Source organism: Schistocerca cancellata, chromosome 4 (genome assembly GCF_023864275.1).
Source record: "Schistocerca cancellata isolate TAMUIC-IGC-003103 chromosome 4, iqSchCanc2.1, whole genome shotgun sequence".
Taxonomy (NCBI): Eukaryota; Metazoa; Arthropoda; class Insecta; order Orthoptera; family Acrididae; genus Schistocerca; species Schistocerca cancellata.
Genome location: NC_064629.1, coordinates 611,076,893 through 611,100,064, shown reverse-complemented (window position 1 = coordinate 611,100,064; position 23,172 = coordinate 611,076,893). Strand labels below are relative to the sequence as shown.

At 43.3% G+C, this 23,172-nt stretch overlaps 1 protein-coding gene across 9 annotated transcripts in view; it reads right to left on the bottom strand.

Moving 5' to 3' along the window:
* The window catches only part of LOC126183741 (spindle assembly abnormal protein 6 homolog), a 335,654-nt gene extending 318,013 nt beyond the window's left edge, over window positions 1-17,641 (bottom strand). For 8 of the 9 annotated variants that reach the window (XR_007536801.1, XR_007536802.1, XR_007536803.1 and 5 more), the window contains exon 1: window positions 17,426-17,641. Coding sequence is in view for 5 of the 9 variants with exons in the window: in XM_049925950.1 (XP_049781907.1) it covers window positions 17,426-17,611 (186 nt within the window). In the remaining 4 variants the exon portion in view is untranslated. The remainder of the gene's footprint in view (window positions 1-17,425) is intronic. The other variant, XM_049925954.1, reaches the window with a different exon arrangement.
* Window positions 17,642-23,172: the final 5,531 nt, after the last annotated feature.

The following is a 23,172-nucleotide window of genomic DNA, read 5'->3' as shown; positions in this document are numbered from 1 at the left end:
AAGTCCCCAACCAGCAAATAGGGGGGTGGAAGCTGACCAAGAAGATGAAGGAGATCAGTTCGTGCCATTGGTGTGGACGATGGAATGTATACAGTACAAAGAGAGAACGTGTATCCAGAAAGGGAAAGGCGGACGGCGACAGCTTGGAAGGAAGTGTTTAAGTAGATTGGGTGATAATGGAGAGTATCATGGAGAAGAATCATGAGTCCTCCATGGGCTGGAGTGCCTTCAACAGAGGGGAGATCATAGCGGACGGACTGAAAATGAGGGAGAACAAAGCGGTCATGGGGACGCAGCTTTGTTTCCTGAAGACAGAAGATGACCGGCGAGTAGGATCGTAAGAGGATCGACAATTCATCCCGATTGGCTCGAATGCCGCGGATATTCCAGTGGCTAATGGACATAGGGTGAACAGAAAATGGAGGAATGTGACCAAGGTTGCTGTCAACTCATCGACTGCTCAGAGCTTGCGACCGACAGCATGGAATGGCATTCAGCCGAAGGCAGAAGATCCTGATCCATAGGTTGTTCAGGAGCAGCTCCTGCCACCAGCGATCGGCTGGTTGATCGGCTGCCAGCAGTGCGCCTCGGCGACACAGAAGACGGCTGAGGGCGATTTCCGCCAGGTGGTGCTGTAGATGGGACACGCCTTGGCGGAGAAGGAGATGAACTGGGTTTCTTTGTAGCCTTCTTGGAAATATGATGTTTAGAAGAAGGTGGAACCGATGGTTGTGAAGTTGGGGTACGTAAAAAATCTTCACGAGTATGCTCTTTTTTCGAAGTCTTGGTGTCTGACTTTTGGGCTCGAGATTTAGCAGAACCCGATGAAGGGTGAGCCATAGAGTGGGCAGGCGAAAGTGGTGAGGTTGAACGGGCGATCTTTGAGGTCGCAAGTCTGCGTGGCCGCCTCCTTTGTTGGCCGAGAAGAAGCAAGGACAGTGCTGTATTTTCCTGTCTGAGGCACGGTGGGCTGTCGACTGGCGAATAATTTTCGAGCAGCAAAGGTCGACACCTTTTCCTTCACTCTGATTTCCCGGATGAGCTTTTCGTCCTTAAAAATGGGGCAATCTCGAGAGGAAGCAGCGTGGTCACCCATACAGTTGATGCAGCGAGGGGATGGAGGTGGACAAGCACCCTCATGGGCATCCTTGCCACACGTAACACATTTGGCCGGATTGGAACAGGACTGGCTGGTGTGATTGAACTGCTGACACCGATAGCAATGCATAGGGTTTGGGACGTAAGGGCGAACGGAAATTATCTCATAGCCTGCTTTGATTTTCGATGGGAGTTGAACTTTGTCAAATGTCAAGAAGACAGTGCAGGTTGGAATGATGTTCATGTCAACCCTTTTCATAACTCTATGAACAGCCGTTACGCCCTGGTCAGACAGGTAGTGCTGAATTTCTTCGTCAGACAATCCATCGACGGAGTGTGTATAAACGACTCCACGCGAGGAATTTAAAGTGCGGTGTGCTTCAACCCGGACAGGGAAGGTGTGGAGCAGTGAAGTACGCAGCAATTTTTGTGCCTGGAGGGCACTGACTGTCTCTAACAACAAGGTGCCATTCCGTTATCTGGAACAAGACTTTGCAGGACCTGCAATTGCGTCGACACCTTTCTGAATAATGAAAGGGTTGACCGTGGAGAAGTCCTGACCTTCGTCAGACCGAGAAACAAGGAACTGTGGCAACGATGGAAGAACTGTCTGTGGCAGAGACTCAGTGAACTTACGCTTGTGAGCAGACATAGTGGAAGGTGAGGAAACCATTGCGGAAGAATCCCCCATGATTACCGGCGTCTCCGATGGCGCGCTCCTCCCTTGTGGGGGCCCTCTCTGAGGGCACTCCCGCCTTAGGTGATTGTTCACACCTCAGGTCACACCTCCCGACAAACAGATGGAGGGACCAATCGGCACTTTCAGAAGGTATCAGCTCAGGTAATCACCCCTCCCTGGGCCTGGCCGTTACCAGGGGGAACGTACGTGTCCTACCTGTCTACCCGGGGTGGGGAATTACGCATTACCCCGTCACCAGCTACGCACAAAAATGCGTGGGTCGGCCTTCAGACACACACAGGGAGGAAGAAAGAGAAAGGGAAAAACAAAGAAAGAGAAAGGAAAGAGGAGAGGTCTCAAACGCCGCAGCGGAGAAAAGGGTAAAGAGAAGAGGTAAGGAAAAGAGAAGGACAAAGTAAGGATGAAGACATACAAGCAGAGAAGGTGAAGAATGCGGTACATTCATGAGCGTCCGTCTCCGGACGTAGGCACAAACCATACTCCCAGAGGGGGAGAAAGGGAAGGAAAGAGCCGGAGGTGAGGGGAGGAGGGGCGAAGATGGGGGAGAGGGAAGGATGTGGAAAAGGAAGGTATGCAGCCCGGAAAGGAAGGAGGGCCACATTAGCTCGGGGTCCCATGCTCGCTACGCACGTATCCACAAAAGAGTTGTGGACCCCCTGGGGGGGGGGGGGGGGGGGGGGGGTGCCACAGTTGTTAATATACACAGATCAGGCATAACATTATGACCACCAACCATCTGTATAAACCCATCCAGGCGATAGCAGCGTCACCTGGCGAGGAATGACTGCTACTCAGACACACGCATGCAGCATGTAGTATCAATGACCATGCTGTCTGTGTGTAGAATTGCGAAGGCACGCGATCAATCTGAGTCTACTGAGGGCAGCTTGTGACATCCTGGAGGCTCAGCATGAGCATTTTGGAAACTGCACAACTTGCTGGGTGTAATAGGAGTGCTGTGGTGTCTTCAAAACATAGTGAAACTGACATGGAACCACGTCCAGGTGTCATGGGGTTGGGTGACCACCCATCATTACAGTGTCGGATGTCACAGACTGGGCAGACTGGTAAAAGAGGACAGGTGGTGAACTGTGGCAGAACTAACATCAAACTTTAATGATGGGCAGAGTAGAATCGTGTCTGAACACACCGTGCACCGGACACTGGTAACACTGGGCCTTCGCAGCAAATGTCCCATGCATATGCCAATGTTAACACTACAACATTGGCGACTATGACTGAAATGAGCACATGACCACAGACATGGACGAAGACACATTGGTAGCGTGTTGCATGGTCTGATCAATACCAATACCTTCTTTATCATGCCGATAAGAGGGCACAAATCTCTTATCTTCCAGGGGAACAGCTCCTTGACACCTGTACTGTGAGATGGAGACAAATTGGTGGCAGCTCCAACATGATCCGGGGAACATTTACACAGGTATCCATGGGTCCAGTGGAGCTCATGCAAAGTACCATGAGGACCAAGGAGTATCATACACCAATTGCAAACCACGTATGCCCCTTCATGACGATCATGTTTCCTGATGTCAGTGGCATTTTTCAGCAATATACTGCACCAAGTCACAAGGCCAGGAGTATGTCAACTACCTCTAGTGACCTATCAAGGCACCACTACTTCCATGCCATGACACATCACCAAAGATGGACATTATCAGCTATTAGGGAGGTGCTCATAATGTTGTGGCTGATCAGTGTATAAAGTGGGTGAGTACATTAGCATATGTACAGGTGGACTGGCAGAGTGTATAGGACATCAATATTTTAAAGCAGATTCTTTATTCGTTATTTGATGTAACTAAGTTTTCTTGTGAGCTGTGGCTTGACCTCAGCTGACCAGGCACCGAATGCCAATGCCAACCCATGCCCTGTTCACATGCTGCTTGGTGAACACCATTCTTACGAGTGGCACTGCTTATGACGTGACACTTTAGAAATAGCATTTGTGGTGTTAGCCCACCAATCAGAGGGTTAGAAAAGGTCACATGAGGGCCGTGGAGCAGACTGGAAAGTGCTGTCCAGCAGATCTCTCATCCTCTCTTGGCAGCCAGCCCTCGTCCCGATCAGATGCACCCTCCTGATCCTCTAGGACACTACGACCATATTGTTTGTGGATGGCCTCCCCAGGCTGTGATGTATCGCTTCTGGCTGGCAACAACGCTGACAAGTCAGTCAGTTTTCTATTTGCAACCATGCCTTATTTCAACCACTCACTCAGATGCCCACTAAATCCTGACAGCCTGCTCAGGCCCTGGCACCCACTCCTGCCCCCAGTAAGAATGATGAATCCTGTCTGTTATGAAGTGGCACGTTTGCTGTAGACAAAGTTCAGACCATGCATGGTCCACTCACACTAATGTGACCACCATGAATGTATGACATCAACATGCAATAATCATTCTCACATGGTAGTTGGCAGCACTAACAGTGGAGGGTACATAAAGCATGCCAGGGGAGAAAGGGCATAATCATTAGCTTTCAGGCCAAGGGTGGAAGCATCTCTGATGTGGCTAAGTTTGTAAACTGTTTGCATGCCACCATGGTTAAAGTGTACCATGCATGGCAAAATGACACTATCCAAAACTAGTGCTGAGGCAACTGTTGTGCACCATGGGCCATGACAGGGGTGGACAACAGCTGCATAGATGTGGACAGACAAATACATGTGCAACTGTTTAACAACTGTCCATCCAGATGAACTAAGGGGCTACTAATAGTGTCTCCTCAATGACCGTTCAGCAAATGTTACTACATAATGGCCATTGCAGCAAGCGTCTGCCTCATGTACCCATGTTGACTGCTGTTCACAGACAATGAAGACTGGAATTTGCATGCCAATACCGCAACTGGACATTCACTGTGTGCCAACAGGTGGCCTTTACAGATGAATCACATTTTATGAACCACTGGACTGAATGCAAACGCCCTGCCAGTATCGTTGGAATAGTCTGGGCCAGAGGAGGGAACTTTATGGTCTGAGGAATGTTTTCATAGAATTCCCTGTGTGAATTCATTATTCTGGAAGCATTATGGATCAACGCAAGTATGCCTCTGCTTGGGGACTATGTCTGCCCCTAAATGCAGTTTGTTTTTTCTTGACATGATGGCATCTACCAGCACGAGAATGCCTGATGTCACACAGCTTGTAGTGTATGCACATGTTTCGAAGGGCATCAGGATGAGTTTACCGTTCTCTCCTGGCCACCAAACTCCCCAGATTAAACCCAATCAAGAATCTTAGGGACCACCTCGATCAGGATGGTCATGTCATGAACCTTCAACCAAGAAACCTAGCACAGCTGGCCACAACTCTGGAGTCAGTATGGGTCCACATCCATGTCAGCATCTTCCAAAACCTCATTAACTCTCTTCTTGCATGTCTCACAGAGGTCCACACTGGTTATTCATGATTTTGACATGTGGTCACATTAATGTGACTTGACAGTGGACATGAAAACACCATGTGACACACTCATTGTCAGCATGATTCTTAAAATAGCTCCAATAGCGCCCAAGTGTAGGGACCCTCGAACCAAGTTTCTTAGAGGGCAGAGGCAGTGGGAATGCATAGAAAAAAATCGCAGCTCAGGCAGGTGGAGGAAAAACCCATCGCAGTTCCACTGAAGGCTTATGCTACCAGTACCCTGTAGGTGCAAGAAGGGATGAAGGAGGCAGGTCATGCCTCACGACCACCCACTGCTACTGGTTGGAAGGCTACAGCATACAGCAATCAGTAAACATTGATTCTCAACCATCGGGGAGAGGGGGGGAGGAGGGAGATCCAGGGGTACAGGGGCCACCAGGGTCGCCACCTAGTTGGAGACAAAGGTGGAATGTGCAGAGCCCAGTGGCCAGTGGCCACCAGTAGCTCCTTCTCCTTGGATGGCTACTACTTGTCCTCCAGATTCCACTGAAGGGAGCATCCCAAGGGACTCCTTCCTGGGAAGAAATACCAGAGGAGGGAGTTGCTTCTCCAGCTGGGGGCTGGGGCTGATGTGCCTGGCAAGTGGGGAATCGATGCCCTTAGAAGGGGTGTAGTTGTAAACGTTTGGAGGGGCCCCCAACCATCAAGGAAGTAGGTATAGTCTAACAGCTCTGAGGGCTCACGTAGAAGACATGGAGGGTGATGGTACAGTCACTAGAGAGGATGAAGTCGTCATAACTGTAGCATACGTCATCGTCTTACACGTAGGGCATAGACAATCTTATTTCTTCTTCTTGTCAAAAATGGTTCAAATGGCTCTGAGCACTATGGGACTTAACATCTATGGTCATCAGTCCCCTAGAACTTAGAACTACTTAAACCTAACTAACCTAAGGACAGCACACAACACCCAGTCATCGCGAGGCAGATAAAATCCCTGGCCCCACCGGGAATCGAACCCGGGAACCCGGGCGTGGGAAGCAAGAACGCTACCGCTCTTCTTCTTGTCCTCTTGTTTATGTGAGTATGTCAAGAGTATTGTATTCTTGGATTTTCTTTTACCTGTGGAAGACGGAGCAGTCCAGAGAGCAGGGAAAATGGTACACCCCACAGCTGATACAAATGGGGAGGGGCACAAGGAGCATTTGTGTGCAACAGACTCCCACAATCCCTCGCATTACAATGCGAGGACATGTGCCAAAATCTTGTGCACTTGCAGCCCCGCAAGGGATGGGGAACATACAGCTTCACATCACATCAATACACCATTATCCTGACCTTTTCGCATTACGAGTCACCTTCAAAGGCCAAGGTGAAGGCTCCAGTATGAACCGTGTTATCCTTTGGTCCCCACTGGACACAACAGACAAAATGCACCTCCTGTCATGCAACTCATGATCTGTCTGTGAAAGAAGACTGCAGTGGGAGATGATACCCTGTACCATAATGAGGCTGTTATGGGGAGTAAGGGTTACAGGAATGTCACTCAGTTTGTCACAAGCGAGCAGTGCCTGTAACTGAGCATGGTAGACTGTTTTATTCAGAACGGAGCCACTTTTAATTTTTCTAATCGTTGCCACTGCCTCAAACCTGTCCTAGAGGTATTCAAAAATAGAACAGTGATTTCATAGTCAAAAAGAAAGCCTGATCAGTTATACAACAAACTTCATATTGGAGGTACTATTTCTCCCCTAGTCTCTAACCTCTACATTTCCCCCATGGTGTAGTTAGGGAAGGAAACATTTTGGAGTTATATCTCTCCATGTTGCAATAAGTCTTACCTTCAGAAGAGACTGCTGGGACTATGCAACCACCAGCAGAAGACCAAGGGCTCTCCCCACAGGCACCACCCAGGCATGGTTATGTGGCCAGCAAACTGTTGCCCAGAGTTCCAATGCCCCAGCCACAACAGGCACACACTCCTTGGCATGTGGGGGGTATTCCCCACTCCCACTCCCCCCCCCCCACCCTACTACCACCACCACCCCTCTCCCCAATGGAATGGCTGGCTATGGTGATGGATTCTGGGTACAGTACCATTGGCAAAAAAAAATCTGCACTTCTGTATAATTTGGAAAAGAAATAGCAGGTCAAACCCAACCATAGAGGCCACATAGTCAAGAAGCTGTAGAATGCCAGAAGGGAAGAAAATGAGTGTCCAAAATCACAAACTAAATCCAAGCACAATCGGCACCAAGAAGACCATCCAATGGAAAGGCAGAGAGGAAGAAAGGAAAGTGTAAGGACAGACTTGCAGCACGAAAAGAGAAGCAGTGATGAAAGGAATAGGGGCCTGTGGTGTCCAAGCATTTATGCACAAGAGAGATGAGACCCCTGTAGGGTGGCTCCAATTATACACCACAACACTCACCAATCTCAGATGATTAGCCATTTCTTGATCTGCTCCAGCCACATTTACAATGAATATATTGGATCAGGTTTATATGACTTTCTTTCATTGTACCTTGTGGTTGAAAGATGCTTGCAATAGATTGTACTTTCCTGTACTAAATTACTTAAGCAAGTGACCCCATGTAATTAACTCAAGTTCACTGATTCATGAAGGTTCATGCTTCACCTTCACCTTAAAAACTTACACTCATCAATTTCAGTACAAGTTTTCATCCTCTCTATTTTTATGCTTCTCTGTTATCTATCCAGCACATTTCCCCACCTTGATCTCTTGTTATCTGCACTATCTAGTAAGACCAAATACTTTTTCAAACTGTACCGAGACTTGATTACTTCCCTAATCCTATACCTCACCCCTCTATTGTGAAGATCTCTTTCCAGTTCATTGCAGACCAAGACATGTGACATGTTGCACAACACGCCAGATTGCCATGGATGTTGCCAGCTTGCGCAGCTGGTCACAGCTGCTTCCCCTGTAAAACCCCAGTGTTCTCATTCCACAGTGAATGATCCCATCCTCCTTGAAAACTCCATGAGCACTCGTTGAATACGTGTTCTGTGAACTTGTGCAGATGTCTCGCTGAAGTGTGGAAGCTCTACATACCCCTGATATAGCAGAAATTCTAATGATCTGCCATTTGGGTTCAAAAATGGCTCTGAGCACTATGGGACTTAACATCTATGGTCATCAGTCTGCCATTTGGGCCCAAGAACCAATCAGACCCCACGTATCCTGTTACAATTGCTAATCCCCTAGTGCTGACCATTAGAGAGTTATAGCCATGTTCACTATGACCATAGCTCCCTCCAGCTCCTCTCTTTTATGCCAACTGGTTTCTTTTAAAGTTACAGAATGCCTGTTAGCTTTTTAACCTGGCTGATACAGTATGGACAAAGAGAAATCTTGCATACAGTATGGGATTTAAGATAAATACAATCTGGACAATGACGAACCTTTCATACACAATGGGATTTAACACAAGTAATCACTAATGTGAAAGAGCAGTTATGAAGCAGTCCTGATGCTGTACAGACCAATCATGTTAAACGAGCCAGGGTTCAATGCCACTGTAGTAGTAAGAAAAGCAATATTTGATAGTCTAGATCAGTCTGATGCTGATAGCTGGAATAAGGCCATCCATTGTGCTATGTCCTTTGCTCTTCAAAACTATGCAGGCCAACGTGTACAGCTGACTCACATTGAGGATGATCTTTTAGCTACCACTAGGCAGATCTGCAGTGTAGCTACTGAGTTAGAACAGCAATATGAACAGGTTAGAAATTTTATTCAGCATAATTTAGCAACCATTCACGAGGAGCTAAACTTAACAGCTGCCTTGGCAGTGACAAAAACACTGCACCATTTGTTGAATAATACCAATGCCATTTAGTTACATATTAGCACCCAATTAACCATTATCCAGCTTGGAATGCAACAAAGACTCAGTCCTAACCCACTACCTGCCAAATCCTTTCCGTGTATCATAACTAATTTTTCAACCTACTTGGTAGCACCTACGCACAAATTATCTATCACATTCAGGAATCAACTTTATCTCACTACTATACTGCTGCTAGAGTACACCTGTCTCAACACTCTGATACCTTGAATACACAGATCTTTTTACCTGTCACTGAGCTAGTTGTAGAGTGTTATCACCACCATACTTTTCCTGTAGCACGGACAGCTGCAGGGAAACGTATCATCTGCCTGAAAACTGAAATCTTGATTATTAGTATGAATAGCCAAACCCACTCTGTTATGCCACTCACTGAACTCTAGCACTGCTTAAATGTCAATTATCAAGTGTGTTCTCCTTTGTCATTACACACTCATGTATCTGAATGTAAAACCACAATTTTCCTTACAGAAATCAAGACACACCCCTGTTCCTCTGCTCTGACATGGTTGTAGAGGTGCACGATCAACTGCTTGTGTCTGTTGGTAACAGTCTTCTGTACACTGTGCCAGGTCCAACTGTTGTGCTCCTCTGTTATGATCATGCCTTTACGTCTTAAAACTACCAGGTTACTTTAAATGGCAGTGGACTTTCATTTAACATTTCCCATTGTGATTTGATTGTGTCTTCTGTTAGACTATCAGCTCACTTAAACACATACACACAATACAAGTGTAAAAATCTTTTCTGCCAGAGTTATTTCTTGTACTGGCACAACCAGACAGACAGCCTGTGCTGCCTAACCATTGGAGATAGCCATCTCCTACAGTGATCAATAGACTTGTAGCCCATGAGCAAGGACACATTACTGTTTGCTATGCGCATTTACAATTGGCACACGAGATAATATAATGTGATCAAACCAAATACTAATCTGTTCCTCTAACTCTGGCCATCCTAGTACTGAATGCCTGGATCTTATATAAAAAATGTATATTGTAAATGATTACAATCACCAAATCCTGTTGTCTCCAAACAGCAATCATCAGGTGACTATCACACTCGAGCACATAATACGGAAATGAAGAAAGTTCCCCCCCACCCCCCCCCCCCCCACCCCTCATGACAACAACATGGAAGAGTGAACTGTAATTTGAATGCAAGTAGTGTATTATGGTTTAAAGGGATAGTTTGAACATTGAGTCTGGTGGCTCTCCCTTAAAGCTATATAGTATCAGTCAATGCTACACTGAAGAGCCAAAGAAAATGGTATGCCTGCCTAATATCATGTAGGGCCCCTGCGAGCATGCAGAAATGCCACAACTTGATGTGGCATGGATTCTACTAATGTCTGAAGCAGTGATGGAAGAAACTGACACTATGAATCCCGCAGGGCTATCCATAAATCCGTAAGAGTATGAGGGGGTGGAGATCTCTTATGAACAGCATGTTGCAAGGCATCCCAGATAAGCTCAATAATCTTCACATCTGGGGAGTCTGGTGGTCAGCGAATGTGTTTCAACTCAGAAGAGTGTTCCTGAAGCCACTCTGTAGCAATTCTGGATGTGCGGGATATTGCATTGTTCTGCTGGAAATCCCCAAGTCCCTCGGAATGCACAATGGACATGAAAGGCTGCAAGTGATTGACAAGAAGCTATATATGTGTCATCTGTCAGAGTCATACCTAGACATATCAAGGATCCCATACCACTCCAGCTGCACACACTCAACACCATTACAGAGCCTACACCAGCTTGAACTGCCCCTGCTGACATGCAGGATCCATGGATTCATGAGGTTGTCTCCATACCCGTACACGTCCATCTGATTGATACAATTTGAAACGAGACTTGTCCGACCAAGCAACATGATTCCAGTCATCAACAGTCCTATGTCGGTGCTGATGGGCCCAAGCGAGGTGTAAAGCTTTGTGTCGTACAGTCGTCAAAGGTACTCCAGTGGGCCTTCCATTCCAAAAGCCCACAGCAATGATGTTTCGTTGAATGGTTCACAAGCTGACACTTGTTGATGGCCCACCATTGAAATCTGCAGCAATTTGCAGAAGGGTTGCACATCTGTCATGTTGAATGGGTCTCTTTAGTCGTTGTTGGTCCCATTCTTGCAGGATATTTTTCTGCCACAGCTATGTCAGAGATTTGATGTTTTACCGGATTTCTGATATTCATGGTACACACATAAAATGGTCATACGGGAAAATCTCCACTTCATCCCTACCTCGGAAATGTGTCCCATCGGTCTTGCGTTGACTATAACACCATGCTCAAACTCATTTAAATCTTGATAGCCCGCCATTGTACCAGCAGTAACCAACCTAACAACCACACCAGACACTTGTTGCTTCATATAGACGCTGCTGACCGCAGCGTCATATTCTGCCAGTTTACATACCTCTCTGTTTGAATGCACAAGCCTATACCATTTTCTGTTGTGCTTCAGTGTATAATACGATCATTAGTACTTGATGTTCAAATGAAAACACACCAGAGGGTCATGTAATCTGTAGATGGGATAAGGACACAGCTAGAACTGTCTAGAGGGGCAGTCAATTAGTTTACCTTTTCAATAGTTCATAAGCCAGTCACAAAGGCTAGAAGCAGTTTTATTTACACTTCAAACTTAATGTCTTATTGAATTTGTTAAGTCTTATGAATTCCTGTACAAGGACCATTTGTTAGATGTAAGGCAAATCTATTTTACTAAGGATCCATGTACCTTTTTTAAAAATAACCCTTCCTCCCTCTAACAATGGCAAACCACCTCCATTAGGACCTTGCCTAGTATGACGGTGCGGGTCTCCTGCATCGTCCCCTACGCTCATCGGAGTATGTGACCTAATCATTATCATTCCTCCCTTTAAAGGATTCTGCTCCCCCGGACACCAACTGATGTGCCACCTCGATGGAGTGTTGTAGCACTGTCTCTCATAGCACATGAGAGCTGGCCACTGGCCACCACCTCTCCACACCCCCTGCACTGTCGCTTCTGGCACTTTTCGTCCATCAATCCGTTCAGTGGCCTCACCACCCTGGCATTACATCACCACAACAACATTTCACCTCAAGGGCCTTGTGGCCACTAATTGTACAACCATATCCTATGGCTGACATCAAAACACTGTCAAAAATCTTATCTTTACTGTTGTTGTTGTGGTCTTCAATCCAGAGACTGGTTTGATGCAGCTCTCCATGCTACTCAATCTTGTGCAAGCTGCTTCATCTCCCAGTACCTACTGCAGCCTACATCCTTCTGAATCTGATTCGTGTATTCATCTCTTGGTCTCCCTCTACGATTTTTACCCTCCACACTGCCCTCCAATGCTAAATTGGTGATCCCTTGATGTCTCAGAATATGCCCTACCAGCCGATCCCTTCTTCTAGACAGATTGTGCAACAAATTTCTTTTCTCTCCAATTCTATTCAATACCTCCTCATTAGTTATGTGATCTACCCATCTAATCTTCAGCATTCTTTGGTAGCACCACATTTCGAAAGCATCTATTGTCTTCTTGTCCAAACTATTTATCGTCCACGTTTCAGTTCCATACATGGCTACCCTCCTTACAAATACTTTCAGAAACGACTTCCTGACGCTTAAACCTATACTCGATGTTAACAGATTTTTCTTCTTCAGAAACACTTTCCCTGTATCCTCTCTATTTCAACCATCATCAGTTATTTTGCTCCCCAAGTAGCAAAACTCCTTTACTACTTTAAGTGTCTCATTTCCTAATCTAATACCCTCAGCATCACCCGACTTAATTCGACTACATTCCATTATCCTCGTTTTGCTTTTGTTGATGTTCATCTTATACCCTCCTTTCAAGACACTGTCCATTCCGTTCAACTGCTCTTCCAGGTCCTTTGCTGTCTGTGACAGAATTAAAATGTCGTCGGTGAACCTCAAAGTTTTTATTTCTTCTCCATGGATTTTAATTCCTACTCCAAATTTTTCTTTTGTTTCCTTTACTGCTTGCTCAATATACAGATTGAATAACATCGGGGAGAGGCTACAACCCTGTCTCACTCCCTTCCCAACCACTGCTTCCCTTTCATAGCCCTCGACTCTTGTAACTGCCATATGGTTTCTGTATAAATTGTAAATAGCCTTTCGCACCCTGTATTTTACCCCTGCCACCCTCAGAATTTGAAAGAGTATTCCAGTCAACATTGTCAAAAGCTTTCTATAAGTCTACAAATGCTAGAAATGTAGGTTTGTCTTTCCTTAATCTATTTTCGAAGATAAGGGCTATTCCATGCCAAGTGGTCTAATATCGAGAAATGTTCCCACATGACCATCATGGATTTTGATGACATTTTGTATGAACATTCATACATGTTCTCAATGAACACTGGTAAAGCTTCAGTTTCAGTAATTCAACACTTGCAGAGATATAGTCACTTGTTTGAAGCCATAGCACAGCTTCCAATAGTGCATCCTTGAATTTTCAGCAACTTTGAGATGAGATATCTCAAAGTATTTGCATGAAAGAAACAAAACTTGGCCATCTTATACAACTTTTAGAGCTCTTTAAAGTAAAATATTAAGAAAAGGATTTCTGAGCAATTTTCATATAGCTAATTTGAAGCAAAGTTGGGCGAAAAAAAATAGCTGTTTAAAAAAAATGCTAAATCTAGTTTTTTATATCTCCAAAAGTAATTGTGAGATGTACATGAAACTTTGCACACCATTAACTCACCAACACAAGGTCTTAGAATATAAAATTTCATTCTCCTATTGCTTTCCACTATTTCACAAATCTAGGGTAAAGTTGACGATTTTTCAAAAAGTGCTAAAAATGGGTATTTTTAGTCAAATTTTTCAAAAAAGTGTTTTCTCCAAACTCTTCTAAACTATGGTCATTAGAAAGAGCATATTCTAAACTATCTAGAAAAGTGGATTTGGTTTTGCAATGCAGGCATATAAGGCCCTAAAAAGCAGCATCATCGAAGAGGCACACTGGAAGTTTGAACACATTTTTCTGGCACTCAAATTATACCTGAAATCTTTTATTTTGCCTTATACATGTTTATTAATGTCTGGGATAAGTGAAATAAGAAGTCCTGATGAATAGGACCTAGCTTAAGTCCGAATAGCAAAAGAATAAAAATAGAAACAATCCCCCCCCTCTCTCTCTCTCTCTCTCTCTCTCTCTCTCTCTCTCTCTCTCTCTCTCACACACACACACACACACACACACACACACACACACAATGCGTAAAATTTATTTGCATAATCATCTAATTATTAGTTAATTATTAGTTGCCTGTTTAATGAACAACACCAGCTTACTGATGGAAAAGAAGTGTATAAATGAGTTGCTATGGTCCATTGTGGTTTAACCACTGCTAGTTTCATTTCACCTGAGAAAAACAGCATTCCCATTGCCATAGGGGCCACGCCCGACAGCTTAGCAACAACAGCCATGGTTGGGTTTCTTTACCACAGGATCCCAACCCTGATAAGGGTTTCTTTACACAGGTTCCCAAGCCTGATAGTAAAATTATTTAAGTGCCCTGTGTAACATTATAAGGCACTCTTGGGTTCCTTAGATTGTTTCCTCTAACCTATTTCAATTTTTGATATGCTACATTAATTTTCTGATGAATATCAAGAGTAATGGTGTATTGCCCGCCAGACGAATTTACTGATGGAGCTGGAATAACTGCAATAATGTGGTGTTCCAGAATAAGAATAACAAACAGCCGAGTTCATTGTACTTAAAAATTTGGGTACCCTTATTGCATCAAGTGAGTTCATCTACCTATCTGTACTGCATACCAGGGAAACAATTACTTTGTATTTCGCTAACAGTTCCACACATAATCGTGGAAAAAGGGCAGTCTGTATTTACATTTACCACGGAAAAACAAACAAAAAATGCTTAACTTTTTCTAGCAGGGTGCAACGTTGTATAATAAGTGTCCAAAGAGATCAATGATTTTTAAAACAATAGTTAGGAGCATTATTACATATGGTTCAGAAGTGTGGACAACAAAATGGCAACTGAAATCAAAATTATTAGCCACAGAAATGGATTTCTGGAGACGTTCAGCAAGAATATCAAGACGAGAAAGAATAAGAAATGAAGTAATCAGAGACAAGATGAAATGTAAAAATTCAATTATTGATTTCATCGAGCACAAACAACTTAAATGGCATGGACACATCAGACGAATGGAACAGGAACGGCTACCAAAATGCATAATCGACTGGGTACCAATTGGAAGAAGAAAAAGGGGACGACCACCTGATACATGGAAACAGGGAGTTCAGTCAGCAATAAGGAAGAACAACATTCCTGAAGATTTATGGACAAATAGAGAAGAGTGGAGAACAATAATTAGTGACTTACTGTAATCTAGAATAGGTGCTGGAAAAATGTACTCACATTGTAAATCCAGAATAATAATAATAGAGATCAATGTAAATGGGAAGTAATGCATACTACACAATTATCAAGTACTTAGAGTGATAATTAATAATGAAAGGGAAGAGTGGTAATTAACAATGAAAGGAAATAACTACAACACCATGTTACACTACATGATCACAGTGTAATGCTTTTTACAAGAATACAATGTGTGCACGATCTACTGTGCATAATATTGTGTTATTCACCGGAACTCAACATCTCAGTCATCATGTGTGATGCCGACACAGTTTTCCAGACAGAGTGAAGGGAGGGCATTGAGATGTGCACGGGACGAAGTAGCATATTTATGATCAAGTCTGGTTTTTCAGACAGAGTGAAGTGAGTGCAAGGGACTTAGCAGCAGGTTGATGGTTCTGGAGTCACCAGACAGTGCCTGTAGGGTGTGCAGTGACAGTGTAAAAAGATGTGAAGGAACAGTACGAAACTGTGTATAAACAAAGAATATTGTACAATAGGGAGCAATCAAATTAGGCAGAAGAGTTGGAATTCAGGGGAATGTTGGATACGAGTCGTTGGCTTTGTCCAGTGACTTACGAAACATGACAAATGACAAACAATATGGCAACAATAAAGACTGGCATATTGTCCCCAAAATAATATCTTTTAAGTACAGCTAAAGCAAACGGACCTAGATGTCATGAGATTTTGTTAGAAAAGGAAAATTTGTTGAACACTTAGTACGAAAATAATGTTACAGTATTTTTACATTACATTCATCTTTATTTGTCACTGGGGCATTGCAGAAACACATGAAGCAATTTATGTGAACCACTGCCACAATAACTATGCAGTGATCGGAAGTCCAGTATCAGAATGGAGTATAAAATCACTACGTACACACAGTTTAGACAGTTATACTAGTAGTTACACCTCTAGTACATGAAATCTATGTCCATTCCTCTACTTCCATAATCCACACTTTCCTGGATTCAGAAAGCAGCCTTCCAGAACATTCAAAGGAGTTTCTATAAATTCAATTCATCTCCAAGCAGCATACAACAATTGATTTAAAAAATACTATGTATCACCAAGTGTGAACGATAAAGCAACTCAAAAATAAACAATAAGGCAAAAATAAAATTTTTCTGCAGATAAGAACGTAGAAACTAAATAAAATACCATAGGCCTATATCGTTGCCTTCTGAAAAACAGAATACTACAATATGAATTACTGAACTGCATTTTTTTACATTAGGTACATGTAATTGGTTCACAAAGACATTCCTAGTTCATTTTTCCGGTCTGATCTCTATCTCTCAGCAAACACTGTAAAGGTGAACAGAGTATAGGTACTATCTTGTACACTGACTTGCCAGTCAACTATATAGCAGTCTTCCACCTCAAAAGAGACTGAATGAACGGAAGTGCTTGCAGGCAAATAAATAAAACCGGCTAGCAATCCAATACTTTGTGTTTTACTCTGTAATCAGTGTACTTGATTCTACGGCGGGCCTCATGCTCGGCGAGATGAAGTCTGCTCTGCCCCCGGCTATCCTGATTTAAGTATCCCTTAATCATTTCAGGCAAATGCCGTGTTGATTCCTTTAGAAAGGCCACAGCCGACCACCTCCCCTATACCCATAAAACATATTCTATGTGTATGTATGTACTGACATGTTTTTTTTTCATGGCATTAAGACGACAAATTCTGTATCATTGTGCGATTATCCATGAACGAATGAATAAATAAATTACATCAATCATTAGAAATGCTACTGACAACTGACCACCCTTTGTATTTTCGGGAGGATTATGCGTTTACACACAACATGTTGACGCATTTTTTTCGTATAGTTCGTCACCAGATTTACAAAGTTAATGACCTTTGCTTCCGGGTTTGTTGAAACACTCCATGGATGTAAACAGTCTCTAAATGAGTAAACAATAGCATTTTTTAAATATAAATTACTCACCTTTTCCTTCGGTGGCGGTTGGTTTTTATTTACTTCAACTTTGAGATTACAGTAAATTTTATATTCGCTTGTCTCTTCTACGACTGATACGGCTAGCTGTTCGCTAAAAACTGTTTCAAAGCCCGGGTCTGAGTTCATAAACATATCACTGTCCACCCCCAGTTTCTGTACTCGATCGGGTTCCATGGCCCGCCTTTTCAAAACCCGCTTCACACGCAGTCACTCAATGATCACCAAAGTTTATACACCAACTGATCTGTCACAGGCGTCTAGACTCAGCAGAAATGGACGCCCGAAAGCACCGGCAGATGTCTCTGTTGTCATGGTATTGTAATCCTGAACTGAGGATGTGCCATGAAGATCTTACCTGCATGGGAGTGCCCTTATTCACATATATGTTATGAGAGGTACTGCAATAGAGTACATATTTCTGCTCTACAGAAAATTGATATAAAATGGTGTACTTACCTGTTTCATGTATATTCTCGTGGGGCACACTAAAATTTCTTCTTCTTTGTTCCAAGTATATACAAGCAGCTAGCAAATCCAAGAAATCGGGTTCTCATTCTGTACTGAAAATTAAATTTCTTGTTGTATTTATCTTCCATTTATTACATTCTCCAGTCTGCCTTCCATCATATATGTAAAATTAATTACAGCTTACAGTTGAAAACTTAAATATTTTCAGTTCAAACAAATTTTTGCTTTTACCTCATCACTTTACAAACACATGCCTACCAATGTTGATAACAAACCGAAAAATAGTCATAGAGCAGAATAGCTTATTACAATATTCAGTTTTTAATTTTTTCAAGTTTGCCATTTTCCTATATTCATCTTTCTCAGTCACACTTTTATTTACTTACAGTTTAATTATAATTTGCTAGCTGCTCACACAAAACCTGGGACCAAGAAGAAGGTATTTCAATGTGACCTGCAAGACTGCAATTGGAGCAGGTAAGTACATCATTTTATAGCAGTTACACTTGCAATTTTCTGAATTTTAAAAGTATGTATCAATAAATTTATCATTGACAATGTACTGGAACTTAATTGATTTCTAGCTTATATGAGAATAAGTGGTAACAGTCTAAATCACAATTTCTTTTCTTTCTGTACAGTTTTGAAATTTATAAAACCTAATTTCAAAAAATGGTTCAAATGGCTGTGAGCACTATGGACTCAACATCTTCGGCCATAAGTCCCCTAGAACTTAGAACTACTTAAACCTAACTAACCTAAGTACATCACACACACCCATGCCTGAGGCAGGATTCGAACCTGCGACCGTAGCAGTCCCGCGGTTCCGGACTGCAGCGCCAGAACCGCACGGCCACCGCAGCGGGCAATTTCAAAATTTATTTTGGACATCCCCTTTAGTAGTGGAACACAAACCAAATGGCTCCCTCATACGGCGTGAAGATTAAAATGTAGTTAATACCAAGTTCTGGTGTACACTTATCAGATTCCACAGTCTGAACATATTTTTTCCAAGTGAAAAGATGGTGAATATTACCCTACAATCGATCTATGAGAGGTGTACTGGCAATATCTTTGCATTCAGACTCCAAACAAGTGTTCATTTTGAACAACTTGTTCAGCCTCTACCAGCCTCAGCAGCTCCCTTCTAGCATGTATAACACATCTGCCAATTTCCAAACTTATCTGGAACAACTTAACTAAGAGATACCATCACTAAGGCAGAACTGTAGAAAGACCCCACGATGCACCAAGTGTCCAAATGTGTAAAATCATGACAGCCAGACCACTTCCCTTTGAGATCGGACCCAACATTACTGTGCTACGTTTTTTTATTTCATTTCAAATTCTGTCATGGACCACAATTGTTTATTACTCAGGTTATTAATTTTGGTCAATGATGATCAACTTCTGATCTAAAAATAAGCATACAGAGGTAGCTTGATGGACTATGTTTCCAAATTACATAAAATAAGGAATCAGAAATCACTATAACTAAATATGACATTTCCATACCATACCTGAGTAAATGTAATATATTACACAACTTGTGTCATTGCATATTTTGATGGTACAGTCACATTAATCAGCCATGCAAGCTTCATCAAAAAATTTTCAAATTTTGATTACTATGGATATCATCTACATCTACATCTACATGGATACTCTGCAAATCACATTTAAGTGCCTGGCAGAGGGTTCATCGAACCACCTTCACAATTCTCTATTATTCCAATCTCATATAGCGCGCGGAAAGAACGAACACCTATATCTTTCTGTACAAGCTCTGATTTCCCTTATTTTATCGTGGTGATCGTTTCCTCCTATGTAGGTCGATGTCAACAAAATATTTTCGCATTCGGAGGCGAAAGTTGGTGACTACAATTTCGTGAGAAGATTCTGTCGCAATGAAAAACGCCTTTCTTTTAATGATGTCAAGCCCAAATCCTGTATCATTTCACCGAGCGAGGTGGTGCAGTGGCTAGCACACTGGACTCGCATTCGCGAGGACGACGGTTCAATCCCGCGTCCGGCCATCCTGATTTAGGTTTTCCATGAGTTCCCTAAATCACTCCAGGCAAATGCCGGGATGGTTCCTTTGAAAGGGCACGGCCGACTTCCTTCTCCGTCCTTCCCTAATCCGATGAGACCGAAGACCTCGCTGTTTGGTCTCTTCCCCCAAACCAACCAACCTGTATCATTTCTGTGACACTCTCTCCCATATTTCGCAATAATACAAAATGCGCTGCCCTTCTTCGAACTTTCTCAATATACTCCATCAGCAGTATTCTAAATGAGGATGGACAAGCGTAGTGTAGGCAGTCTCCTTAGTAGATGTCTCATATTTTCTAAGTGTCCTGCCAATAAAATGTTGTCTTTGGTTAACCTTCCCCACAACATTTTCTGTGTTCCTTCCAATTTAAGATTTTTGTAATTGAAATACCTAGGTATTTAGTTCTTTTAGATTAGACTGATTTACCATGTAACCGAAGTTTAACGAATTCCTTTTAGCACTCACGTGGATGATTTGATTTTTTTGATTTGCTTTGATTTTAACAGGGAAGCTAAAACAGCTGAGGTCTAACCCACCACTGCCCACATCGAAACTAAGTTTATTGTTCGGTATCGCTCCCTTTATATCTACTAAAGCCAACCAATGCCCTCAAATAGTGCAAGGAGTCCCTCTACTAGTTTTTTGTTAGACACAGTTTCTTCAGGTCTAGTTGTCCCAAAGATTCTGTGTATGTTACTCTCCAGTGCCGTGTATTCGAAGATTAGGTGTGATGCAGTTTCTTCACCTTCATCACAGGGGCTACATTTAGGGTCCTCTTCCGTTATACAAATTCTGTGTAGGTGTTTTTTGAGATTCCCATGGCCTATCATCAGTCCAGTCATGAGTTTGATCTCTTTCCTATTCAATCCCAGGATTACAGAGCTTCTTTTAAAACATGGCTTGTGCATCATTAGCTTACCATGTTTTTGTTAAGGACCTTGGACCAATATCCTACATGCTGTGTCCTAAGCCAGTTACGTAGTTCTAATTTGATCATAGCCTTGGTGATTGTCAGGACAGGTTCTGTTCCAATAAATGGAGTTGTTGCCCCCATCCTAGCCAATCTGTCGGCTTGTTCATCGCCACAGATCCCTGACTGACCAGGGACCCACACTAGGTTTACCCTATGGCTTCCCCGTAGCTCCACCAGAGCCCTGTGGCATTCTGCAACAATCTTAGATCTTGTTGCAGGAGCTGCCAATGATTTCAGGGCTTCCTGGCTGTCTGAATAGATGTAAATGCTACGGACCTTGTAGCACCTATGCATATTCTCCTCCACACATGCCCTGATTGCAGTAATTTCAGCTTGGAATACAAAGGCCAGTTTTTCAAGAGAGATGATGCTCTCCAGGCTTGGTTGAATGCCGTACACCCCTGCCCCAACGTCTTGGTCTATTTTCGACCCATCAATGAACCAAACAATGTCCCCCGTATGGTGTCGAATTGTTTTTTCCCACTGCTCCCTGCTTCCAATTATTATATTGTAAGGCTTCTTGAAGCAGTTGGGAGTTATTATATAGTCGGCAGGCATTTCCCTAGCCATTCCTATATTTACCTCACTCATTATGTGTGTGGTTCTGGATATCCGAATAAGACCCAGTTTTTGTCAATTTTAAGTCTGTGTGCCCCAGCCGCTGTCTCCATCTTGACCGAAATGTATAGTGGAGGCATGTCCAGCATGGCTTCCATTCCAGTGGTTGGTGTGCTGCTAATTCCGCCTGTTATGGCTAAGCAGGTCAATTTCTGCACCTTGGAACGCTCCATAGCTGCAACCCGCTGTTCTACCCCCTTCCACCACACTACGGCCCCATAGGAAATCCTAGGTCTGACCACTGTGGTGTATATCCAGTGCATACCACTGGGGATTAGTCCCAGTTTTTGCCACAAGCCCTTCTAATACCCACTAGAGTACTTTTTGCCTTGGAGCAGATACTCTTAATGTGAGGGGTCCATGTTAGTTTCTCATCTGAGGTTACCCCTAGATATTTCACTATCCCCTTCAAAGGTAGAGTTTCATCAAAGAGCTTTAGATTCCAGCTTGAGTGTTGAATACATCTATTCATAAATGGCACCACAACAGTTTTCGTAGGATTAACCGTCAGATCCTGTTTGATGCACCAATTTTGAACAATGTCCAAAATTCTTTGAGCCATTTTTCTAACTGTGTTAGTAAATTTGCCCAGTATTACTATGACAAGGTCATTCTCATATCCTTGGCAGAAGCATTGTCTGGAATTTAATTCCTCAATGAGTTCGTTCACCACTAGATTCCACAACAGAGGGGACAAAACTATACCTTCTGGGCAGCCTCTAATGGTGTTAATTACCATCTTTTCATTCATCATGGTAGCCTCTACTTTCCTTCCACTAAGCATGTCCCTGGTTCACCTGCATATAGTGGTTCCCAAGTCATGCACCTCTGCTGCCCTTACCATGGGATCGAAGGTCATGTTACTGAAGGCCCTTCGATGTCCAGGAAGATCCAGAGGGTTATTTCTAGGAAGTGAAGTGATTTCTCCACCTTCCCAATGAGTCGATGGAGAGCTGACTCACATGATTTACCTGGTTGATATGTGTGTTGGTTTGAATGTAGGGGGGCCCTACTTAGCCTCCTCTCCCCAACATATACATTAATCAGTTTTTCCAATGTTTTGAGAACGAAGGAGGACAGACTGATTGGTCTCATATCCTTATCCTTGGTTTGATAAATTCTCCCTGGCTATGGAACCAAGACAACCTTCACTGCCCTCCAAGCATTGGGAATGATTCCTACTGCTAGGCTAACCCTGAATAGCCTGAAGAGGACTCTTATGAGTTTCTCTCCTGCCTGTTGCAGGAGAGCTGGAAAAATTTCATCTATGCCAGGTGACTTGAACAGTTGGAATGTTCCCACCACCAATTGGATTTTATTAAAGTTACATACTCGTTGAACGACTCCCAGTCCTCTCTTCAAGTGCCTGAGAACCATTGTCTCTCCAGGATCACATTCTGGACTGTGTTTTCTGGCAGAGCATATTGAGGAAAGCGAGTTTTGAGGAGCAGTTCCAGCGTCTCGTGTGCTGTCTTTGTATAGTCCCCATCCTCCTTCCTCAACGTGCCTCCTGGATTAGTTGGTACTCTAGTGAGAATATTGTGAAGTCGGGTTTGTGCCGCCATGCTCTCCACTTCCTCACAGAATGCCTTCCAGGATGCATTCTTTGCTTGTCTTTACGTC